This window comes from Condylura cristata, unplaced genomic scaffold, assembly GCF_000260355.1.
Source record: "Condylura cristata isolate star-nosed mole 26May11 unplaced genomic scaffold, ConCri1.0 scaffold00043, whole genome shotgun sequence".
Taxonomy (NCBI): domain Eukaryota; kingdom Metazoa; phylum Chordata; class Mammalia; order Eulipotyphla; family Talpidae; genus Condylura; species Condylura cristata.
Genome location: NW_004567144.1, coordinates 4,268,401 through 4,291,965, shown reverse-complemented (window position 1 = coordinate 4,291,965; position 23,565 = coordinate 4,268,401). Strand labels below are relative to the sequence as shown.

The window sequence follows — 23,565 nt, the reverse complement described above, 5'->3', positions numbered from 1 at the left end:
TGTATGCCTTTTTTCTAGTGTACTTGCCTCTTAGTACTGTTTTTGTTCTGTCCCAGAGATTCTTGTAGTTTGTGTCATCATTTTTGTCTCCAGGTATTTTTGACTTCTTAATTGATTTCCTCATTAACTTACTAGTTATCTAATAATATATATTTTTCAGTTTCCTTATATAGGAAGTTTTTCTTGCTCTCTTATTTTTGGTAGTTGATACCTGATTTGAAACCATTGTGATTACAAAATATACTTGATATAATTTGTATCTTCATGATGTAAACCTGATGGGAGTGCCTTTATAAGTTACTTGATATCCTCCTAACTAACTTCAGTATTTTTCCTTTATCTTGAATCCTTTGTAGTTTTACTACATGTCTTGGTGGTGTTTCATTATATTTAACCATATGTTCTTTCAGTTTCATAGACTTAATCCTTCCCCCAATGTGGTTAGTCTTCCTTTATTGTTTCTTTGAAAACTTCTCATTTTCCTTCTCTCTTGCCCTTTTCTGGAATATCATTCTTTTTTATGTGGCCTTTGTTATATACTCAGATGCTTCTTAAAATGTTTCTTTGTTATTTTTTTGTATTTCTCTTACTTCACAATTTGCATATGAATATGATCAGTCTCCCCTTTGATCCAGTCTACTTTCACACTGTTTTCCAGTAAAGTGTTACCTCCTTTTCTGATCTATTTGCAACTCACAGCTCTGTTAATTTCTTATTGAAAGACTCAGTTCCTATTTTGTGTTTATTTCTCATGTGGTGATTCATTTGTTTTCTCATTTTTTTTGGTATCTCTTAACTATCTTTCAGTGTTCTTTTGTGTCACTTGGACTTGCTTTTCTGCATTGTCTTATGTTTCTTTGAATTTCTTTAACATGGTAACTTTGTTCTTTTCTTGTCTTTGTATAGGATTCTGGAGAGTTGTTTTGTCTTTGTGGTGTATTCCCTTGAAATCTCAAGATAGTATGTGCTTCATTTTTCCATCTGTACGTTTAAGAGATTTGTACTAGTTTTTGCTTTTCCAACAAGTGGCACTGTGGTTTTATTTGATTAGGTTCCAGAGATCTGATCTTGTATCTGTTGACTTGGGGGAGGCCCGGGAAGAGGTCCATTCTCTGTGAAATGTGCTTGGGAGGGGTGACTGTGTCATGTTTTTGGTACTACCAATATTCCTCCTATTTGGGGTTCTAGACCCTAGTCTCTGTAATCTGTGTGCTGTCAGTGTACTTTGTGAGGGTCAGTATCAATCCTGGATTTAGGGAAGGGAGCACAGCTCAGCATAGTGTCCTTGCTCTTTAAAAAAAAAAGATTTATTTATTTGTTTATACAGAACTGGGGTACAGGCCAGAGGTGCAGGGACGGTGAGAGGCTTCACCAGAGACAGTGGGGAGCAGAACAGGCAGATCAACAAAGTACACTGCTGAGGGGAGCAGTGGGCGGGTCAGGAGAGGTCTGCCTCGCCATATGGATCACCTCCCAGGCAGGCGGGGATTGAACTCACGCTAAAGTGGCTTTAGTTTCTTAGTGCAGTGCTTTAACCCGCTGTACCACCAGGGAGGGCCTTGTCCGTGCTCTTTTAACTGGAGACTCAACCTGCTCAGAGTACCCTGTCTCCTTCACACATATTTCCCCTCAGTCACATGTGTGTGCCTTCAGATTGCTCAGCTGTCACCTCCCAGCTGATAGAGCTTTAGCAATGCAGTTTGTATGTCAGCCTCCAGACTTTTCTCCCCATCTACCTCTTCTTTAAGGAAGCATGAGTCTCTTCAGTGTAGTCTGTGTGGATCTCTGATGTTACAAAGGCCCTAGTTTTGCCCCAGATCTTAGACTCTCTGATTGCTGCATTAGCCTTATTACTTTTCAGATCATTAAGTTGTACTAATTTTGAAATATAAATTATTTATTTTTTCCCCTCAATGGTGATTTTTTTCTTTTTTCTCTACTTTCTTAACTAATTCCTTTTTCTGGATCTGGCAACCTAACAGAAGCATTTTAGTCTGTCCTTTTGTAGGCTGTTACAAAGGATCATTCAAGTTCTACTAGGAATATATTGCAGTTCTTTTTCAAACCTGAAATGTCCAAACCTGAATGTTTTGTATTTCTTCTTTATACAAATTGAAATGTTTTGATAAAGAAGAGGCTATTTTGATATATATAATGCTCTAAATGTGTCTTAAAGATCCTTAACTAGTATGAATTTTTTAACATAAAGGAAATAATGAATTTTATTTTTTTTAATATTGCAGACTGGATATCTTCATATTCTCTGTTACAACTTTGGAGTAGAAACCCACAAGCAGAATAAATATGAAGAATGTTCTTTCTGGCTTAGGTAATATAAGCAAAAATAATGAGTGTAAATTCAGGAATATTAACATAACATTCAGTTAAAATTTTATTTCAGGGTGACTTTTGGCAATTTAAAAATTCTCTGACATCAAAAACCAACATGCTAAATTTACTTATATTAGCATGTTGTTTATTTTTTTATAGGTTGCCAGTATATAAAGAATTCATTCTATTCTTTCTTTTTCTTCCAGAAAATTTTATGAGTTTCTATTTACTCAATAATAATAATTAATTTATAAAAACATTTCAAACTTATAAGGTCTGGGTGACTGTGGATCATATGACTATATGGCTACTTCAATATCTCAGTGTTGAATGGTGATATTCCTTTTTTTAAATATTCTGTTAGATTTTGTTAAAGTAATGTTGGTTTACAATGTATGAAACAATGTAAATAGCATAGTGCATAGTTTCAAATGCATTTATTCTTAATACATATTAGAATGTGTTTCCCCCAGTTCTTCCTTTGTCTTTTTATCAAGAAAATGAAATAAAAAAATTTGTTTGGTATATGTTGCTGTGTATCAGCCCCAGAGTATAAGGAGAGGTGGGTTGGAGTATAGTCAACTAAAATTTGTAGTCTTAAGTGAATTTTGATATTTTAATATCAGTCCAGTGTGTATATGTTTAACACTTAGTGTATGTTCAGTGCTATACTAAGATGTGTTGTTTTATTGAATCTGGTAATATAAAGTGGGTAGTACAAAGGTGAAGCAACTATATGCAACAATTCTTTTCGGAATACCTAAGCAAAGTACAGATTCTGATACAAATAGATGTCAATAATTGTTATTTAAATGAATGTGTGTGAAAAATGTGTTTTTCTGGACATGTCACACAAGTTGCTTTGAATATCAGGGGATTATGGAGTTGAATATATCAAATTTTTAACTAAATGTTTCCTTTTTCTGAGTACAAGGTTAGTTCTATTTATTTGGATATATTGCTATGATTAATCTATTGTGAAAATTACATTAACCATTAATAATACAATTAAAATATTGTCATTAAGAGGATAATAGTCAGAGATGTATTACTAATAAAATACTTATGTAAATAATGTTCATGTGAGTGGCCTTTTGGAGCCTAAAGATTGATCAAACGTTCTGTAAAGAATTATGCCTTACAGAGAGGCTTATACATCATAAGTTATATGCATATTTCAGTATAGAATGATTCACATAAATTGACATGCCTGAAATATTTTACAAATCATATTTTAATATGTTGAATTATTTAAAATAAACCAAAGGAGTTAACTTGTTTAGCATAGTTTTTGTATCAGCCTTCTTCAAACTAAAATAAGCAAATTTTAAAGATGTGTAAGTGATAAATGAGTTCTTTTCTGGGATTTGACAATATTTGGGGGGTAGAGTACACACAAAATTTATGGCATCAATCTATCAAAAGACTAGTTTGCCTAGTAGATAGGAATGGAAGTTCAGTGCTGGTTTCATGGGTGGTTTTTAGAATTCTAAGACTATGAAGTTGAGCTTGAAGGTTATGCCAAGAATGAAGAGTCATAAGTATAAAATTTGTTAGGAACTGATGATAATAATAAGCTGTGTCAAGTAGCATGACTTATCGGTGACTTTCACATATGCCTTGGATTATTGATTTCCTTATCTTTCATCATTTTAAAAATAGATTTTATTTATTTATGCTTACAGAACTAGGGTATAGGCCAGAGGTGTAGTGTGGGTGAGAGGATTCACCAGAGACAGAGTGGGGGGAAGAACAGGCAGATCTACTGAACTACACTGCTGATGGGAGCAGCGGGCGGGTCAAGAGAGGTCTGCCACGCCATGTGGGTCAGCTCCCTGGCCTGGGATCAAACTCGTGCTGCAGTGGCTTCAGAGAGCTTCATAATGTGGTGCTTTAACCCATTGCACTACCAGGGAGAGCCCTCTGTCATCATTTTTAATGAAATGTTACAGAAAGAAAATGATTGTAACTGGACATGACTGACATACATATCATAAGCAAATTACATCAGATAGTACTTTATATTTAACAACTTTTTTATGAATACAATTTGACCCATAGCAATACTTTTATTAAAAATATAATAACAAATTTATAGAACACCAATATATTTAAGTGTTTTGTGCTCTTGTTACTGGAATGAAATTGGGGAAAACAAGACAACCTTGAGTTTTGGCAGTAGTTATTATATATTATTTTAATCTCATTGCCTTATTTTTTTCTCATATCTTTTAGGGATATAAAAATAACTTGGTGAAATGATGTAAACCAATGGTATTTCAATGAAAATTTTAATTAAAAAAATAACTTGGTGTTTTCCAACATCTTGAGAATATATATTTTAAAGTGTTTTAAGAGGCAAAATTATTATTACTGTTATTAACAATGGGACTTATAGCACAGTGAATCATTTTTCTAGTAGGATCTACTCAGTCAAAATTTGAGTCACTTGTGACATTAAAGTGAGATTGCTAATGTAATATCCTCTCTTCAGTATTCTTGTAGAGCTTAAATATGATGATGTAAGTTCCCGTGAAATAGAAACTGCTTAATAAATGTAGCTGCTGCTGGACTCTTAAGTGATGAAGAAATTGTTGGGAGCAATTGGTTATACAAGCAGGAATGAATAACAGCTAATTAAACATTCTTCACGGTAAATTTTATAGCAGAGGGAGGCCATGAGTTTCATTTCATTACTTTTTTAAAGTGGACAGTATATGATTTCTCCCCTCAGGTGTGGTTACCATAATTATCCCACTACCAAAGGACCCATAGTCTATCACCATATTCCCTGTGCTTTTCCCTTCCATTCTGTTTTCACCTCTGCCCATCCTCTCTCCTAACCCCATGGATGCATTATACATATAGTCAGCTTTCAAGTTATGTCTTTGACCCTTTGTTTTTTTCTATATTCCACATGTAATTGAATCCATCTGATATTTATCTTTTTCCTTCTGACTTATTTAACCTAGCATCAATCCTTCCAGCTCTATCCATGTTGCTGCAAATGATGAGCTTATCTTTTGTGACCACTGAGTAGTATTCCATTGTGTATATATACCAAATCTTCTTGATCTATTCATCTGTTTTGGGGCATTTAGGTCATTTCCATATCTTGGCTATTGTAAATAGTTCTCCAATAATCATAGGAGTGCAAGTTTCCTTTTGAATTAGTATTTTTTGTGTCCTTTGGGTAGATTCCTAGTGGAATCTAGTGGAATTGCTGGATCATATGGCAGATCCATTTTTAGTGTTTGAGGAAACTCTGCACAGCATTCCATAATGGTTGGACTAGTTAACATTACCACCAGCAGTGCAAGAATGTATGTATGTATGTTACTCTCCCCATCCTAGCCAGCACTTGCTGGCTCTAGTATTTTTTAAAAATATGAGCCATTCTTACAGGTGTGAGGTGGTATTGTGATTTTGATTTGCATTTTCCTGATGATAAGCGTCTCTTTTGCCCATTGTTTTATTGGGGGTTTAATCTGTTTTTGTTGAGTTGTGTGAGCTTTCTGTAGATCTTTGATATCAGCCCCTTATCAGATGTATTGTGTGCAAATATTTTCTCCCACTTAGTAGGGTGTCTCTTCATTTTTGTTACTATCTCTTGCTGAACAGAATCTTTTTAGGTTGATATAATCCCAGGTATTTATATTCTCCTTTGTTTTTCTTGCTTCTGGAGATGAGTTCTCAAAGGTGTTTTGGGAGCTTATGTCATGGAGTTTTTTTGCCTCTGTTTTCATCTATATATTCGATGGTTTCAGGTAATACATCCAAGTCTTTTATTCGTTTTGAGTTGATTTTTATACATGGTGGGAAATAGTAGTCTAGTATAATTCTTTGCATGTGGCAGTTCAGTTTTCACAGCAGCATTTGTTGATAGAATTTCCTTGTGCCAGTGTATATTCTTGGCTCATTTGTTTTAGATTAGTTGACCATGTATGTGTAGCTTTATTTCTGGGTTTTCAATTCTATTCTATTGGCCTGTATGCCTGTTTTTGTTCCAGTACAATGCTGCTTTAATTACTATGGCTTTGAAATATAGTTTGGCTGTGTAATACCCTCATTCTTCCACCTTTTAGTCAGGAGATCTTTGCCTATTCAGAGTCTTGTGAGTCTATATGAATTTAGCAATATTTATTCCATTTTCTTTGGAGAATGTCACTGAGATTTTTATGGAATTGCACTGACTTTGTAAATTGTTTTTGGTAGGATGGTTGTTTTGATAATGATTCATCCAATCTACAAGCAGGGAATATTTTCCCATTTCTTTGTGTTGCCTTCTATTTCTTTTAACAATGTTTTATAATTTCCTTGTGTAGTTCTTTCATTTCTTTTGTTAGGTTTATTCTCAGATTTAAGGTTTTTTTTTGGTTCAATTGTAAAGGGATAGTTTTCTTAATTTCTTCCCCCAGGCTGATTGAACTGGTTTATTGTTTTCATTATTTTTTTCTTGGATTTTTTAGGGTTTTGTATATATATTATATCATCTGCAATTATTAATAGCTTTCTTTTCTTTTTTCCCAATTAGGATTCCCTTTATAGGTCTTTCTCTTATCTGATTTCTCGAACTAGGACTTCCAGTATTATGTTGAATAGTAATGGTGAGAGTGCCAGATGTTAGTGGAAAGACTGTTTTTCTTCATTGAGAATGATGGTAGCTGTGTATTTGTCATATATGCTTTTACTATGTTGATGAATATTCTTTTTATCCTAAGTTTTTCAAGGGCTTTCATCATAAAGGCATGTTGAATTTTACCAACAAAAAGATAATAATCATAATCATATCAATAAATGCTAAGAGCTCTTTTGGTTGATGTGGTGAATTACATTGCCTTTGGGATGTTGGCCACCCTCTAGTCTCTGAAATAAATCCCACTTGGTCATGGTATATAATCCTTTTGATGCATTGTTGGATTCAGTTTGGTAAGATTTTTGCATCAGTATTCATTAGGGAGATTGGCCTGTAGCTTTATATATTTTTTTGTTATCTTCGTTTGATTTTGGTAATAGTGTTATGTTGGCTTCACAAAATGTATTTGGAAGTATTCTTTCTCAGTTCCTTTGAAAGAGCTTGAGCAGAATGTTTATTAGTTAATCTTAAAATTTTGGTAGAACTTGTTTATAAAGTCATCTGGTCCTTGGCTTTTGTTTTTGGAACAGTTTTGATTGCTGTTTCAATTCCCTTTCTTTTAATTGGTTTGTTCAAGTTTTGTATTCTTTTTTCTGATTCAGTCTTGGATGATTGTATAATTCTGAGGATTTATCCATATTATCTAGATTGTTGAACTTGTTTGCATATAAATGTTCATAGTAGCCTCCTATTATCTGAATTTTTCCTGTTGGCTGTAATTTCTCCTTTTTCATTAATGATCCTATTTATTTGTGTTTTTTTTTCTTCTTTTCTTTGTGAGCCTAGTTAGGGATTTGTCTATTTTGTGTATTTTTCTAAGATCCAGTTTTTGGTCATTCATCTTTTGGGCTGTATTTTTAAATTCATTTTTACTTATTTCAGTTATAATTTTAATTTTCCTTCTTATTACTTGGTTATTTTTGTTCCTCTTATTTTTTAATTCCTCAAGATAAGAAATTATGTTGTTTCTTTAAAAATATATATTTATTTAATCATCCTTCATTTTTGTACAATGTATGATTTCCCTGTGAAATTCCCACCACCAACTCACCCATGCACCATCATGGTAGTCTTTTGTGCTCTTCCCACTCCTGTCCTGATCCTACACCCTCCTCTTCCTCTGTAGTATGTCTCTGATCTATAGTTGCCTGATGACTTTGATTTTTACTTTATTATAGTTACTTTTTCCTCAATTCCATATCTGATTCCTCTACATTCCTCTCATAAGTAAAACAATCTGGTATTTTTCTTTTTCTTTCTGGCTTATTTCACTGAGCAAATCCCTTCCTCCTCCATCCATGTTGCTCTGAAGGCCATGAGTCTATCCTTTTGATTACTGAGTAATGTTCCATTGTATAAAAATACCATATCATCTTGATATATTCATCTGTTTTGGAGCATTTGGGTTGCCACCATACTTTTCCTAGTGTAAATTGTGCTGCAATAAACATAGGGGTGAAAATGTCCTTTTGAAATAATGTTTGGGTGTCCTTTGGGTAGATTCTTAGGAGTGGAATTGCTGGGTCATATGGAAGCTCCATTTTTGTAGTTTGAGGAACCTCCACACAGCTTTCTGTAGTGGTTGGACCAGTTTACACTCCCACCAGCAAAGTTGGAGAGTTCCTTTTTCTCCACATCCTCACTAATATTTGATGTTGCTGGTTTTTCTAATATGTGCCAGTTTCACTGGTGTAAGGTGGTTTCTCATTGTGCTTTTGATTTGATTACAAGTGATATTGAACATTTCTTCATATGCCTGTTGACCATTTGCATTTGTTCTTTGAAAAAATGTCTTTTTAGTTCTGCCCATTTTAGTTTTACTTTGTTTTTTGTTGAGTTACATCAACTCTTTTAGATATTTGTGATTAGTACTTTATCATTAGTATTATGTGGAAAAATTTCTTCCCAATCAGTGTGGTGTCTCTTTGGGTTCTTTCTTGTTTCTTGATGTGGGCCTGTAATGCCATATACTTCCCTCTTAGTACTGCTTTTGCTGTGTCCCATGTGTTCTGGAAGGGTATGCTTGCATTGTCATTTGTCTCAAGGTGTTTTTTATTACTTTGATTTCCTTACCAATCCAATTGGTGTTCAACGGTGTTCAGTCTTTATGTATTGGCTCCTTTTTGTAGTTGATTTCTAGTTTTACACCATTTTTCTTTATTAAGTATCTTTATTTATTTTACATCATTCTTCATTTTGTGCATTTTTCATCTTGGTTGCAATCCCTGTGGACTTCCCACCACCGATTCACCCATGTGTCATCACCAAGTCCGTGTGCTCTTCCCACCCCAGTTTTGATCGTATTCCCCTCTACACCCTCATAAATCTATCTGCTTTATAGTTTGTTGTTTTTCATTTTTACGTTATTACAATTGCCTCTTTTTTCCCTTGACCCCTTACACTACTGGAATGAGTGAAACTATCTGGTATTTTACTTTTCCTTTCTGGCATATTTCATTAAGCATGATCCCTTCCACTTCATCCATGTTACTGCACATGGCATGAGTTTATCTTTTTTGATTGTTGAGTAATATTCCATTATGTATATATACCACATCTTCTTGATCCAGTCATTTATCTTTGGGCAGTTTTGTTGATTCCACATATTCCTTGTTATAAATAGAGCAGCAATAAACATAGAGGTGCAGGTGTCCTTTTGCATCAATGATTTTGTCCCTTTGGGTGGATCCCTAGGAGTAGATTTTCTGGATCATATAGAAGGTCCATTTTTAACAATTTGAGAAACCTCCACACAGCTTTCCATAGTGGTTGGACCAGTTTGCATTCCCACGAGCAGGGAAGGAGGGTTACTTTCTCTCTACATCCTCACCAACATTTGTTGTTGCTAGTTGTTTTAAAATGTGTCATTCTCACTGATGTGAGATGGTATTACATTGTGGTTTTAAATTGCATTTCTCTCATTACAAGTGATGTTAAACATTTATTCATATGCTTGTTGATCATCTGCATTTCTTCTTTGGAGAAGTGTCTTTTTAGCTCTTCTGTCCATTTTTTGGTAGGGTTGTTCACTTTATTTTTTGTGGAGTTTCATCAGCTCTTTGTGTATTTTTATGATCAGTCCTTTGTCATTAGTATTGTGTACAAAATTTTTCTCTCCATCAGTGGGCTCTCTTTTTTGTGTGTAGTGTCTCTTTTGCTGTACAGAAGATCTATAACTTGATGTAGCCCCGCTGTTTATCCTTTCCTTCACTATGTTTGCTTAGGATGATGTATCTTTAAAGATATTACTGAGGTGTATGTCATGTAGTGTTTTCACCAACGTTTTTTTAGATAGTTTATGATTTCAAATCTTATGTCTAGTTTTTTAGTCCATTTCAAGTTGGTTTTTATGCATGATGTGAGGTAATAGTCTAGCTTCATTTTTTAAAAAAGATTTATTTATTTATGCATACAAAACTGGGGTAAGGCTAGAGGTGCAGGGGTGGTGAGAGGATTCACCAGAGATAGTGGAGAGCAGAACAGGCTGACTGACAAAGTACACTGCTAAGGGGAATAACAGGCGGGTCAGGAGAGGTCACCACCCCATGTGGGTCACACCCAGGGTTGGGGATCAAACTCATGCTAATGTGGCTTTAGCTTCTTAGTGCTGCATTTACCCACTGTGTCACCAGGGAGGGCCCTAGCTTCATTTTTTTTTTTTTTGCATGTAGCTGCCCAGTTTTCCCAGTACCTTAAACAAACTTTCTTTTTTCAGCATATTCATTGCTGCTTTGTAAAAGATTAGCCATAAAACTACGGGTTTACACATAATCATATCAATAGATGTGGAGAATGCATTTGACAAAGTTCAACACCCTTTTATGTTTAAGGCCCTCGAAATCCTCTGAATAGAAGGAACATACCTCAACATGATAAAAGCCACAATGACAAACCCACAGCCAATATTATCCTCAGTGGAGAAAAGCTGAAAGCCTTTCCTTTGAGATCCAGAACAAAACAAGGGTGTCCACTATCACCACTGCTCTTCAATATAACATTGCAAGTTCTAGCCAGAGCAATAAGACAGGAAAAAGATATAAAAGGGCTCCAATTAGGTAAAGAAGTAAAATTGTCCTTATTTGTAGACAATATGTTAATTTACATGGCAAACCCTAAAATCTCCATAGAGAAACTAATCAAAACCATCAACCAGTTTAACAAGGTAACAGGATATAAATCAACACACAAAAGTCAGAGGCCTTCCTATACACAAACAACCAATCAGAGGAAGCAGAAATAAAAATAAAATCCCCCTTTTCAATTAAAACAAAAAGAATCAAATACCTGGGAGTCAACCTAACAAGAGGTATAAGACCTATACAAAGAAAATTACAAAACACTGTTAAAAGAAATACAAGAAGACAAAAAAAAAAAAAAGAAATACAAGAAGACACCATGAAATGCAAAGACATCCCCTGCTCATGGATCGGGAGAATTAACATCATCAAAATGGCCATCCTACCAAAAGTTATATACAGATTTAACGCCATCCCAATAAAAGTCTCAGTGACATTCTTCAAAGATATAAAAAAAAAAAAATTGATGAGATTCATATGGAACAACAAAATAGCTCTGATAGCCAAAATTCTCATTACTAAGAAGAAAGAAAATGGAGGCATTAAAATCCCAAACTTCAAGCTATACTAAAAAGCCATAATAATCAAAACTGCATGGTACTGGAACAAGAACAGACACAGACCAGTGGATTCAGATAGAAAACCCAGTTATAAACCCACAGGTTTGTGGGCAGCTAATCTTTGATAAAGGAGCAAAGAAGATATAAATGGAACAAAAAAAAAATTTGTTCAGCAAATGGTGCTGGGAAAACTGGGAAGCTACATGAAAAAAACAAAAAAAAAACAAAAAAAAAAAACCAGATCACTACCTCACACCATACACAAAAATCAACTCGAAGTGGATTAAAGACCTGGACATAAGAATAGAAACCATAAAATACCTGGAAGCAATAATGGGCCAAACACACTTCAGTGTCATCTTTGAAGATACATTACCCAATGCAATGATAGTGAAGGGAAGGATAAATGATGGGACTACATCAAGTTAAAGAGCCTCTGTACAGCAAAAGAGACATTACAAAAAACAGACATCTCACTGATTGGGAAAAAATTTTCACACACAAATCTAGCGATAAAGGATTGATCACAAAGATATACAAAAACTGATGAAACTCAACAAAAATAAACAAACCCATCCAAGAATGGGCAGAACAGCTAAAAAGACACTTCTCCAAAGAGGAAATGCATATGGCCAACAAGCATATGAAAAAATATTCAACATTACTTGCAGTAAGGGAGATGCAGATTAAAACAACCATGAATTGCCACCTCATCCCAGTGAGAATAGCACATCTTAAAACAAGTAGCAACAACAAATGATGGCGAGGATGTGGAGAGAAAAAGGAACTCTCTTACACTGCTGGTGGGAATACAAACTAGTACAACCACTATGGAAAACTTTTTGGAGGTTTCACAAACTGTTAAAAATGGTGCTTCCATTATGACCCAGCAATCCCACTCCTAGGTGTCTACCCAAAAGACACAAAAAAAACACTGATTCAAAAAAATACCTGCACCCCCATGTTTATTGCTGCTTTATTCACAATTGGAATGACATTAAAACAGCCCAAATGCCCCAAAATGGATGACTGGATTAAAAAGATGTAGGACATATACACAATGGAATACTAATCAGCAAAAAAAAAAAAAAAAAAAAAAAAAAAAAAAAAAAAAACCAAACACATGCCTTTTGCAACAACATAGATAGAGCTGGAAAAGATCATGCTTAGTGAAATAAGCCAGAAAGAAAAGGAAAAATTCCAGATGGTTTCACTCATAGCAGGAATGTAATAGGCCAGGCAAGAAAATAATAATAATAATGATAATGAACAGCTATATACCAGAGACACTTTATGGGGGTGGGTTGGGGAGTGGGATCAAAAATGGTGGTGGGAGGGAAATACATTGGACTGTAGTGATGGCACTTGGATGATTTGGTGATGGGAAGCCCAAGCGGATTACAACTTAAATGGTAAAGTGCACAAAATGATATAAAAATAAACTATTATATTAATTTAAAAAAAAAACCGTGAGTTTGTATCTGTGTATTCTCTTTGAATCCATTGTTTTCTGTGTCTATGCTTATTCCTATACCATGCAATTTTGAGTATTATGGCTTTGTAGTATAGTTTGAAGTCTGGGAGTGAGATGCCTCTGTTCTCTTTTTTAGTCAGGAGATCTTTGGCTATTCAAAATTTTTTGTCATTCCATATGAATCTCAATATTTGTTTTATTTCTTTGAAGAATGTCATTGAGATTGTTATTGGAGTAGTGTTAAATCTGTAAATTGCTTTTGGAAGTATGTCCACTTTAGTGATGTTCATTCTTCTAATCCATGAGCAGGGGATGTCTGTCTATTTTTGTGTGTCTTGTATTTCTTTTAAGAGTGTTTTATAATTTTCTTTGTATACCTCCTTTGTTACATTTATTCCCAAGTATTTGATTTTTTTCTTTCAATTGTAAGGAGGGTTTTTTTTTTTTTTCACAGCTTCTGATTGATTGTGTATAAAAAGGCTACTACTGCCTTTTGTGTGTTTATTTTTTATCCTGATACTTTACTAAACTCATTGTTTTGATTAGTTTTTTCTATGGTGTTTTTAGGGTTTTCCATGTAAATTATCATATTTTCTGCAAATAAAGATAGTTTGACTTCTTCTTTCCCTATTTGGAATCCTTGTATGCCTTTTTACTGTCTTATTGCTCTGGTTAAGACTTCCAGTATTAAGTTGAGGAGCAGTGATGATAGTGGACATCCTTGTCTGTTCCTGATTTTAAAGGAAAAGCTTTTAGCTTTTCTCCATTGAGGATAATATCGGCTGTGGGTTTGTCATATATGGCTGTTATCATGTCGAGGTATGTTCCTTCTATTCTGAGAATTTCAAGGGCCTTCATCATAAATGGATGAGGAACTTTGTCAAATGCCTTCTTTGCATCTATTGATATGATTATATGGTTCTTATTTTTCTCTCGATTGATATGATGGATTACGTTAATTGATTTTCCACTATTGAACCATCCTTGTGCCCTTGAAATAAAACCCACTTGGTTGTGGTGTATTATTCTTTTAATGCATTGCTGGATTCTGTTGGCTAAGTTTTTATTGAGGATTTTTGCATCAGTGTTTATTAGGGAGATTGGTCTGAAGTTTTCCTTTTTGGTGTTGCCTTTGTTAGGTTTTGACATTAATGAGATGCTGGCTTCTTAGAATATATTTGGCAATTTTCCTTCCTTAAATTTTTGAATGAGTTTGTGCAGAATGAGCACTAGTTTGTTTTTGAACATTGGGTAAAATTCATTTGTAAATCCATCTGGTCCTGGGCTTTTATTCTTGGGAAGGATTTTAATTACTGCTTCAATTTCACTGTTTGTTATTGGCCTGTTCAGTTTTTCTATTTCTTCTTTATCTAGTTTTGGATGATTGTTAAGTTGTAGGAATTTGTCCATCTCTTCTAGACTGTTGAACTTGTCTGCATATAGCTGTTCATAGTATTCTCTGATTATTCCTTTGATTTCTGCTGTATCTGTTGTGACTTCTCTTTCATTTATGACCCTGTTATTTGTGCTTTCTCCTGTTTTTTTTTTTAATTGATTTTTTGAATTTTTTCCCTTACATCCATTTCATTTATTTCTGCATTGACTTTTATTATTTCCTGTCTTCTACTGGTTTGGGATTATTTTGTTTTCCTTTTTCCAGTTCTTTAAGGTGGGAGATTAGGTTGTTTCTTTGAGTTGTTTCTTTTTTCTTATGTGAGTTTGTGTTGCTATATATTTTCCTCTGATAACTGCTTTTGGAGAGTTGTGTCCTCATAGTCACTCTTCTCAAGGTATTTTTTTTTAAGATTTATTTATTTATGCTTACAGAACTTGGATACGGGCCAGAGGTGTGGTGGGTGAGAGGATTCACCAGAGACAGACTGGGAAACAGAACAGTCATACTGATGAAGTTCACTGCTGAGGGTAGCAGTGGGCAGGTCAGAAGAGGTCTGCCACACCATGTGGGTCAGCTCCATAGCTGGGGATTGAACTCATACTGCAGTGGCTTTGGAGAGCTTCATAATGTGGTGCTTTAACCTGTTGTGCCACCAGGGAGAGCCTCTCAAGATATTTTTTTGATTTCTTTGTTGATCTTCTCATTGATCCAATGGTCCTCCAGTAGTGTGGGTTTCATTTCCACGAGGTAGGTGGGTTTCTTGCCTTCTTCACAAGGTTATAGTTTGACTTATTCATAGTCAGAGAAGAAAGTTGGTATGATTTCAATCTTAGTGTATCTATTGATATTTGTTTTGTGTCCTAGTATGTGATCAATCCTTGAAAATGATCCATGTGGATTTGAGAAAAATATATACTCAGATTTTTTTGTGTGCAGTGTTCTATAGATGTCTGTTAGACCCATGAGGTCTAGGTCCTTGTTTAGAGCTTTATTGTCCTTGCTTATTTTTGTCTTGTTTATCTGTCCATGCTTGAGAGTGGTATAGTGAAATCTCCTACTACATATGTATTTTCTCTAATGTATTTTTTCATAGATGAAGTCTATTTTATCTAATATAAGTATAGCTGTTCCTGCCTTCTTTTTTTGGTCCATTTGCTTGTTGGATTGTTTTCCATCCTTTTACTTTCAATCTGTTTTTATCTTTCGTAGTTAGATACATTTTCTGGAGACAGCAGAAGGTTAGGTTCTGTATTTTAATCCAGCCTGCTACTCTGTATCTTTTTATTGATGATTTAAAGCCATTTACACTTAGAGTTAATATTGATACACTAGCACCCATTGTGTGCCTTTTTTTTTTTTTGTGCTTTCATGCCTTGCTTTGATCTGTTCTTAGTCATACCTCTTTTGGCTTTGGCTTAAGGACGTCTGATATTATTTTTTGGAGTGAGGGTTTAGTCATGAAAAAATTGTTGAGTTTCTGTTCGTCTGAGAATGTCCTTATTCTTTCATCATAGAGGAAGGAGAACTTCAGATGATAAAGTATTATTGGTTGACATTTGATGTCTTGGAATTTGTTGATTATGTCCCTCCACTCTCTTCTTGCCCATAACATTTCTTTGGGGATGTCAGCCTGATTGGTTTTCCTTTATAGGTTATTTGTTTCTTTTCTCTTGTCAATCTTATTATTTTTTCCTTGTCTTGGATTCTTGGGAGCTTTGTTATTATGTAACTCTCTTTATTTCTCCTTTCATAGTGGAAGTTTGGTATTCTAGCTTTTTGTATGTCTATTTTTATCTCATCCTTCATACTTAGGAAGTTCTCTTCAGTTATCTCTGTGAATATTTTCTCAATTCCTTGGCTTTCTCCTCACCTTCTGGGAGACCTATAACTTTGATATTTCCTTTCCTTATGGTGTCAGATAGCTCTCAGAGTGTTTCTTTATTCCTTTTCATTTTCACTTCACTTTCCTTTTGTTTTGATTCTTTTTATTTCTGTATCTTCAAGGGTAGTGATTTGTTCTTACATTTCATCTATTCTGTTTTCATTGCTTTTTTAAAATTTATGCATACAGAAATGGGTACAGATCAGAGGTGCAGGGGTGGTGAGAGTATTCATCAGAAACAGTGGGGAGCAGAACAGGCAGATCAACAGAGTACACTGCTGAGGGGAGCAGCAGGCAAGACAGGAAAGGTCTGCTGGTCATGTGAATCACTTCCAGGGTGGGAATCGAACTCATACTGAAGCAGCCATGGCTTGACTTAGCTTCACAATGCAGTGCTCCAAGCCACTGCACCACCAGGGATGGATCTGTTTTCATTGCTTTATACAGAATTCTTTATCTCCTCTAGTAGTCTTAATCTCTTGTTTTTCTTTTATTTCCTTTCTTAAAGTTCTCATTTCATTCTTCAGTTAATTGATTATTTATCTCATCATTTTTTCCTGTTCATCTTATTTGTGCTTGTTAATCATGATTCTGAATTCTCTAGACAACAGGCTGAGCAGTTCTATGTCATTGTTGATTTTTGGTAACTGACCTTTTTTTGTGGTGACTTTTCCCCTGTGGGCTTGCTTCAGTATTTGCATTTTTTCTTCTCCATGTCATTTGTTTACTAGTTATTTCTATGCATTGAGATACTGTGTTCCTAGTATTGGCTGACATTTCTTCCGATTGCTCCTTCTGGGGTGGCCAAGGACTTTTAGTCAGGTAGGTTCAAGTCTAATGCACCAATCCTCCACAGAGGTGATAATGTGGTGAGTATGGTGGTGAGTTTGAGTGCCTTACCTGGCAACTACCTCCCTCTGTGTTTCCATTGCTATAAGGAGGCATGGTGAGATTCCTAGCTTGTGATTGTGATTGGGGGATGCATGTTCTTGTGGCGGTGGTCTCTTTGTTTCCTGATTTTGTTAAGGGGGGCTTTGTGCTCCTGTTGGCATGACCCACCTCTGGCCTGGTTTCCAATTCCAGTGAGGTACTAGGTGCTAGTAGTGATGGTTCTGTCGCTGCCCAACTTCTAATTATGACTGGTTCCTGTGCACTGCCCATTACTGCAGGGGAGACTTGCCTGTTCTAGAAGGCTGTGGCCACACCCTGCTGCTCTACCTTCTAATGGCTGGGAGCTGTGCATTGGATGCCATGCCCTGCCCAGCCCCCAAGTCGTGGAGAGTGAAATCCAAAGGCGCCCTGTTCATGGCAGAGACCTACCTGTTTCAGTAGCTGTGACCATGCCCTTCCACTCTTTCTGCTAATGGCTAGGAGCTGAGGGCAGACTGCCATGCCCCACCTGGCCCTCACAGTCCTGTGGAATGAAAGCCCAAGGTGCCCCATTTATAGCAGAGACGCACCTGTTTCAGCAGCTGTGGCACAGTGGCCAAAGCTAATGCAGGGTGTTGTATGTTGGATGCTATTCCTTGCCTGGCTTCCACTGTCAGAGAATAGCCGTTCAAGATGGGAGTGCTGCCGCCTTGCCTCTGGCTGTGTCAGAGGACCAGTTGTTCCCACAGGCTGTGGCCAGGCCCCTGTCCTGTCCCCAGTGGTGGCAGGAAGGCTGAGTCTTATCCTTCCCACAGGTCTCACCCCCATGGATCTGTCAGTCCTGCTCCCCTCCACGTGAATCAACCTGCTGATCTTTGTTTTATCCCCTGAGGTTTTCAGATGTTTCAGCTTTTCCCAGTTACCTTCAGGTTTTTTCTCCTCCTTTTCTTTCCTTGGTTGAAGTGTTCTGGGTTTGTAGGTGGGAGAGGGAGCAAGAAGAAAGGAGATATCGATATCTCCCACTCCTTTCTTCCTCCATTGCTCTCAACTTCCTTCTGCTTCCTCAGGGTCACCAATACTATTCAAAATGTATGCGTGTTGGTTGGAGTTTGCTGTAATTTCTCCCTTACTTACTATATCCAGAGAGAACTTAATCCCAGTGACTCTTTGTGGCCATGTTGGAGACGTCCTAGGTTTACACCTTTATGGTGAGAGAATATACTTAATATGATTTCAGTCTTCATGTACTTGTTAATGATACATGTGTACTATGTATTCAGGGTTTTGGGAGAAGTGCCCTATAAATGTGTTAGGCCCATGTGGTCCAGGTTTTTGTTAGGGCAGTTGTGCCATTGTTTATTGTCTGTCTCATTGAGCTGTCCATTGGTGAGAATGGGGTGTTGAAGTCTCCTATGTGTATGTATTTTCTCTAGTGTCTGTTTTCAGATTTGAAAGTAATTGTCTAATATAGTTTGCTGTTCCATTGGTGAGTATATATTGATGAGTGTTATGTTTTTCTGATGTATTGTCCCTTTTGTCATTATAGTGTCCATCCCTGTCTCGTCATGTTTTTTTACTTGTAAGTCTATTTTGTCTAATATAAATATGGTTGTCCCTGACTTTCTTTGGGTGCCATTTGCCTGTAGAATTATTTTCCAATGTTTTACTTTTAGTCTACTTATGTTTTTAAACTTTGGTGAGTTTCTGAGAGACACGAGAATGTTGAATTCTGTTTTTTAATCCAATGTGCTTCTCTGTGTCTTTTTATTGGTGAGTTTAGCCTCTTGATATTTAGAGTGATTGCCGATATGTGGAAATCTGTTATTGCCATTTGTTCACATTTTTGTGATTCTATTCAGTTCCTTATTCAGCTCTTTGTGTTTATTTCTCTCTCTGGTTCAAAATTTGAAGCTCCTTTTAATATTTTTGGAAAGGAACTTTAGTGGTTGCAAATTTCCAAAGATTCTTTTTGTCTGAGAAAGTCCTTATTTCTCCCTCATATGAAAGGAGAACTTTGCAGGATAAAGTAATTCTTTTTTTCTTGAAATATTTGGAATATACCACTCTATTCTTTTCTTATCTGTAATGTTTCTTCAGAGAAGCCCATTGTTAGCCTAACTAGTGTTCCTTTTTAGGTTATTTGTTTTTTCCTCATCAACTTCATTATCTTTTCTTTGTCTTGGACTCTTGGGTGATTTATTATTATGTGTCTTCTGTAGATTTGCTTTTTTATTTGTATCTGTATTTTTTTTTAAAGATTTATTTATTTGTGCATACAGAACTGGGGTACAGGCCAGAGGCTCAGGGGCGGTGAAAGGCTTCACCAGAGACAGAGTGGGGAACAGAACAGGCAGATCAACGAAGTACACTGCTGAGGGGAGCAGCGGGCGGGTCAGGAGAGGTCTGCCACGCCATGTGGTCTCCTCCGGGGCAGGCGGGAATCGAACTCATGCGGAAGTGGCTTTAGATTCTCAGTGCTGTGCTTTAACCCGCTGCGCCACCAGGGAGGGCCTGTATCTGGATTTTTATGTTCATTTCCTTCAGGTTTGAGAAGTGTTCTTTAATAATTTCCTTAAATAGATTTTCAGCTCATTTCTCTTATCTCCTGGGATTCCTGTGGCTCCTATTTCTTTTTCTCATGGTGTTAGATAATTCTCAAAGTGTTTCTTCATTCTTTTTTCTTTGTATCTCTTTTTTTTTCCTATCTTTTAAAAAAATCTGCATTTTAAGAAAATGGATGGGAAGAACATATTGGACTATGATGATGGCACATGGGTGAAACGGTGGTGGGAAGTCCACAGAGATTACAACTAAGATGAAAAAAATGTATGGAATGAAGAATAATGTAAGTATATATTTATATAATAAAAAGTTAAAAAAATTAAAAACAAGTAACACCTTTGAGGAGATTGGAAAAAAAAATTACTGATTCATTGCTCCATTTGGTCTCTTCTAATTTCATGACTTTTTCAAGAACTTTTACCTCCTCCATTGACCTTTATGTAACTGAAGTTCTCTTATTTTCTTATTTAGATATTCAGTTTCAGTCTTCGTTTTTTAATTTGCATTTCTCATAGGTTCCTTTTCCTTTTCTGAGATTTTCTTGTATAACTCTCACCTGATTTTTTTTTTGAATCTTTATATTCTAATTCTTTAATTCTTGATTTTCTTGATTGTGGCATTTTTGAATATCTGATAGGAAGAAAAACTCTTCCATATCTGTGTTTTTGGATTCTGGATACTGATCTTCTTTCAGTGGGGTATTGTTCCTAGGAATTGCTTGGCCATTTGTATTTTTCCTCCCCATCGTTTGCTTTTCAGGGTCCGTCTGCTTTATATGGGGCTTTTATTGGATATGGGTCTTCCTCTCCCACTATTCTTATCATTAGGTACAGTAGCTGTGGCCTTCCTCAGAGCAGATCTAGTAATCCAACATGGTGGCCATCCTGGTTGGAGTTGCATGGAACAATGGGTGAGACCTCCTGTAGGTCTCCACTCCACTTCCTGTGCAGGTCTGAGCATGTAGCTTGTGGGCTTTCACTAGAAGTCATGGGACCACTGGCCACTTGAGCTTACTCCCTGATGTGGGTGTGGGATTTCACCAGTCAGTGTTGGTTCTGGAGGCAATCTCACAGGAGATTGCAAGACCTCTGTAGGTTCAGACTGGTGTTGGTGGAGTCCTATAGGAGGCCTCTGCTGATCTAGGCAGGTGTTGGCAGGTTTTCACATAATGTTGCAGTCGTATGAGTATGCACTAGAGGAGTCTCACAGAATCAGAAGGCCTCTGCCAGCTAGAAAGGTGCTAATGTAGTCTCACCAAAAGCCAGAGAGGCCTCTGGCTGCTCTGTTACCCTTCCCTATGTCTAGGGTGTTACTGTGGGCACTGGTGAGGTCTCACAAAGAGTCAGGAGGCTTGTGAATTTATTTTCTACAGGTTAACTTTTTAGAACAATGAATATCTTAGGTTAGAGGTTATATAATTTGAAAGTACCCATTCAGTCTAAAAGGAAAAATCCCAAATGATGATACCAGTGTCTTTACTATATTATAATTTTGTTGAGATAGAAACCTCGAACATATAGGGTGGTAGTAGGTATTGTTTATCAAATTCTTTTCTTTCTTTTTGTTCTTTTAACAGATTTCAGTTCAGGACATTTCTCAGTTTTGGTTTTCCCCTGACTTGTTTATTCCTAAGAAAAGTTCATGCATACCTGGTGCTCTCTTTATTTTTTGACACACCCTTTTGATCTTGTGCCCTTATAAGAAATTCCACAGAATGAGAAAGCTGCTGTAATTATGAATGAAATTGGGAATCCTTTCATTTAGGTATCAAAATACTCACCTCGCTGCATTCAGTGACAAGTTCAGTTAGAACTTGATAGAATTTAAGGCTTTAGGAACTTTGAAATAAATATGTGCTTTTGAAATATGCTTGAGGCTTTTTATTTAATAAAATACTGTTTTTTTTGTCCTGTTCCTCTCTTTTTGTAATTTTTGTTATATTGAACTCCTCTGCTCCTGTCAAAGGGCAAGCCTATGATTTCGTCAATTCCATAAAATGCAGTTTAAATTTTATGAATTTTAAAGGTTTACTCACAAACTTTCTCCTAATTCACTTTTTCTTGTAAACCTCAAATTTGTCAAATATGAATTTTGCCATGAGAAATTAGAAACATAGGGCCAGCATTTAGGGAAATTCATCATAAGTCAGCATAGATAGGACAATGTTTCTAGTCTGGAGAGCACTCACAAGAATGGACCAAAAAACCAGATTACTAGGCCAAAAGTATTGTCAGAAGTGATTCCCAATGAAAAGAACAGGTATGTAGAATTAAGTAAGCTATATGTAGGCATGTGCTTAAGAGAAAGATTTATATTTAGAAGTTTTTAATTTTTAAAAAAAGATATGTATTTGTGCATACAGAACTGGCATACAGGCCAGAGGTGCAGGGGCATTGAGAGATTCCACAGAGACAGAGCAGGGAGCAGAACAGGCAGATTTACAAAGTACACTGCTGAGGGGAGCAGCAGGAAGACAGGAGAGGCCCATGTGGATTGCCTTCAGGGCTGGGGATTGAACTCGCATGAAGCCGCTGCGGCTAGCTTGCAGGGCTGTACCTTAACCTGCTCTGCCACCAGGGTGGGCCTATATTTAGAAGTTTTGATGCATTCTAGACCTGCTCAGAGTAGCCTCCAGTGCTTTCTCAGGGATATGCCCAAGACTGATGGTGTCTGAATTTTGACTTAATAAGATACTGTCAATTATAATAAGAAATATGTTTGATATTTGTTCCAACTCTGGCATAGAGCTCTTACAATCCTTGGAATTTCCTGAGATATCTGAGTGGTAAAGATTCTGTGGTTCCATGCTGGGTTTAAAAATAGGTATTATGTGTACAACAGGACAGAACTTAAATAATGAAATAATTTTACTTGTCAATATTACTATAGTTATAAAGGAATATATATATATATCTTTGCTTCTATAGGAAGCAAATAAAATTGCAAAGAAAAATGTGAATGTATTTATGTGCACAAATATTAACAGTTTAATATAGTACAAAAGAAGTTTGTACTAATTTTAATGCTACTTATGTTTGTGCTTTATTTTATGTTGTATTCTCAGCCTGAGACCTTGAGAATTTGACAATATCTAATGTCAGGAAATGAGATTTTAGGGGAAGATCACAGAGCTAGCAATAGAAAATCTATTACTAATCAACTGTGTGATTTTGGGTCTTTCTCCTAATTGCTATGTGCTGCAATGTCCTTACGTGAAAAATGGGTGCAGTATTACCTGGGACACGGACTTGTAATGAAGATAATATAAGTAATGTAGTAGTACCTTGAAAAAATTATGAGTATTATGTAACCAGAGACTATGATAAAATTATTAACTGTAGAATCATCATATGAAAGACCTATGTTAATGGAAAACAGAATGTATTAGCACCATCTTGTGGAAATATGATGAATTGTATAATAGCAATTTTAATATAGATTATTTACTACAAAGAGCACTTTGTAACTGTAAAGAACCCTGACTAGTTCATCTAGATTAGAAGTTAAGAAATTATGTTCTGTGGTGCTCTTAGATTCTGCCACAAGAACTCCACAATTCTTTAACACCCCATCTTGTTTCAGAGAAGTTAGGCTTTAATCAATTTCTTGTATAGTGTGCCCTTGTAAGTCTTTGAAAAACAATGATTCACCTGCTTGCAAAGAATTTGACAATGGCTACCTAGATTAAGTTCATCGTGAATAGCCAAGGAATGGAAATGTAGTATGAAAGTGTAAACAAATGGAAATTTAAGAATTTATGTAGCTGGGTACTAGTTAT

At 36.0% G+C, this 23,565-nt stretch overlaps 1 protein-coding gene across 1 annotated transcript in view; it reads left to right on the top strand.

The window, feature by feature from the left end:
• Positions 1-23,565, top strand: part of TEX11 (testis expressed 11) — a 322,651-nt gene that overhangs the window by 76,210 nt on the left and 222,876 nt on the right. Inside the window, exon 8 of the mRNA XM_004694432.1 lies at positions 2,244-2,329. Within this exon, the coding sequence (XP_004694489.1) occupies positions 2,244-2,329 (86 nt within the window). The remainder of the gene's footprint in view (positions 1-2,243; positions 2,330-23,565) is intronic.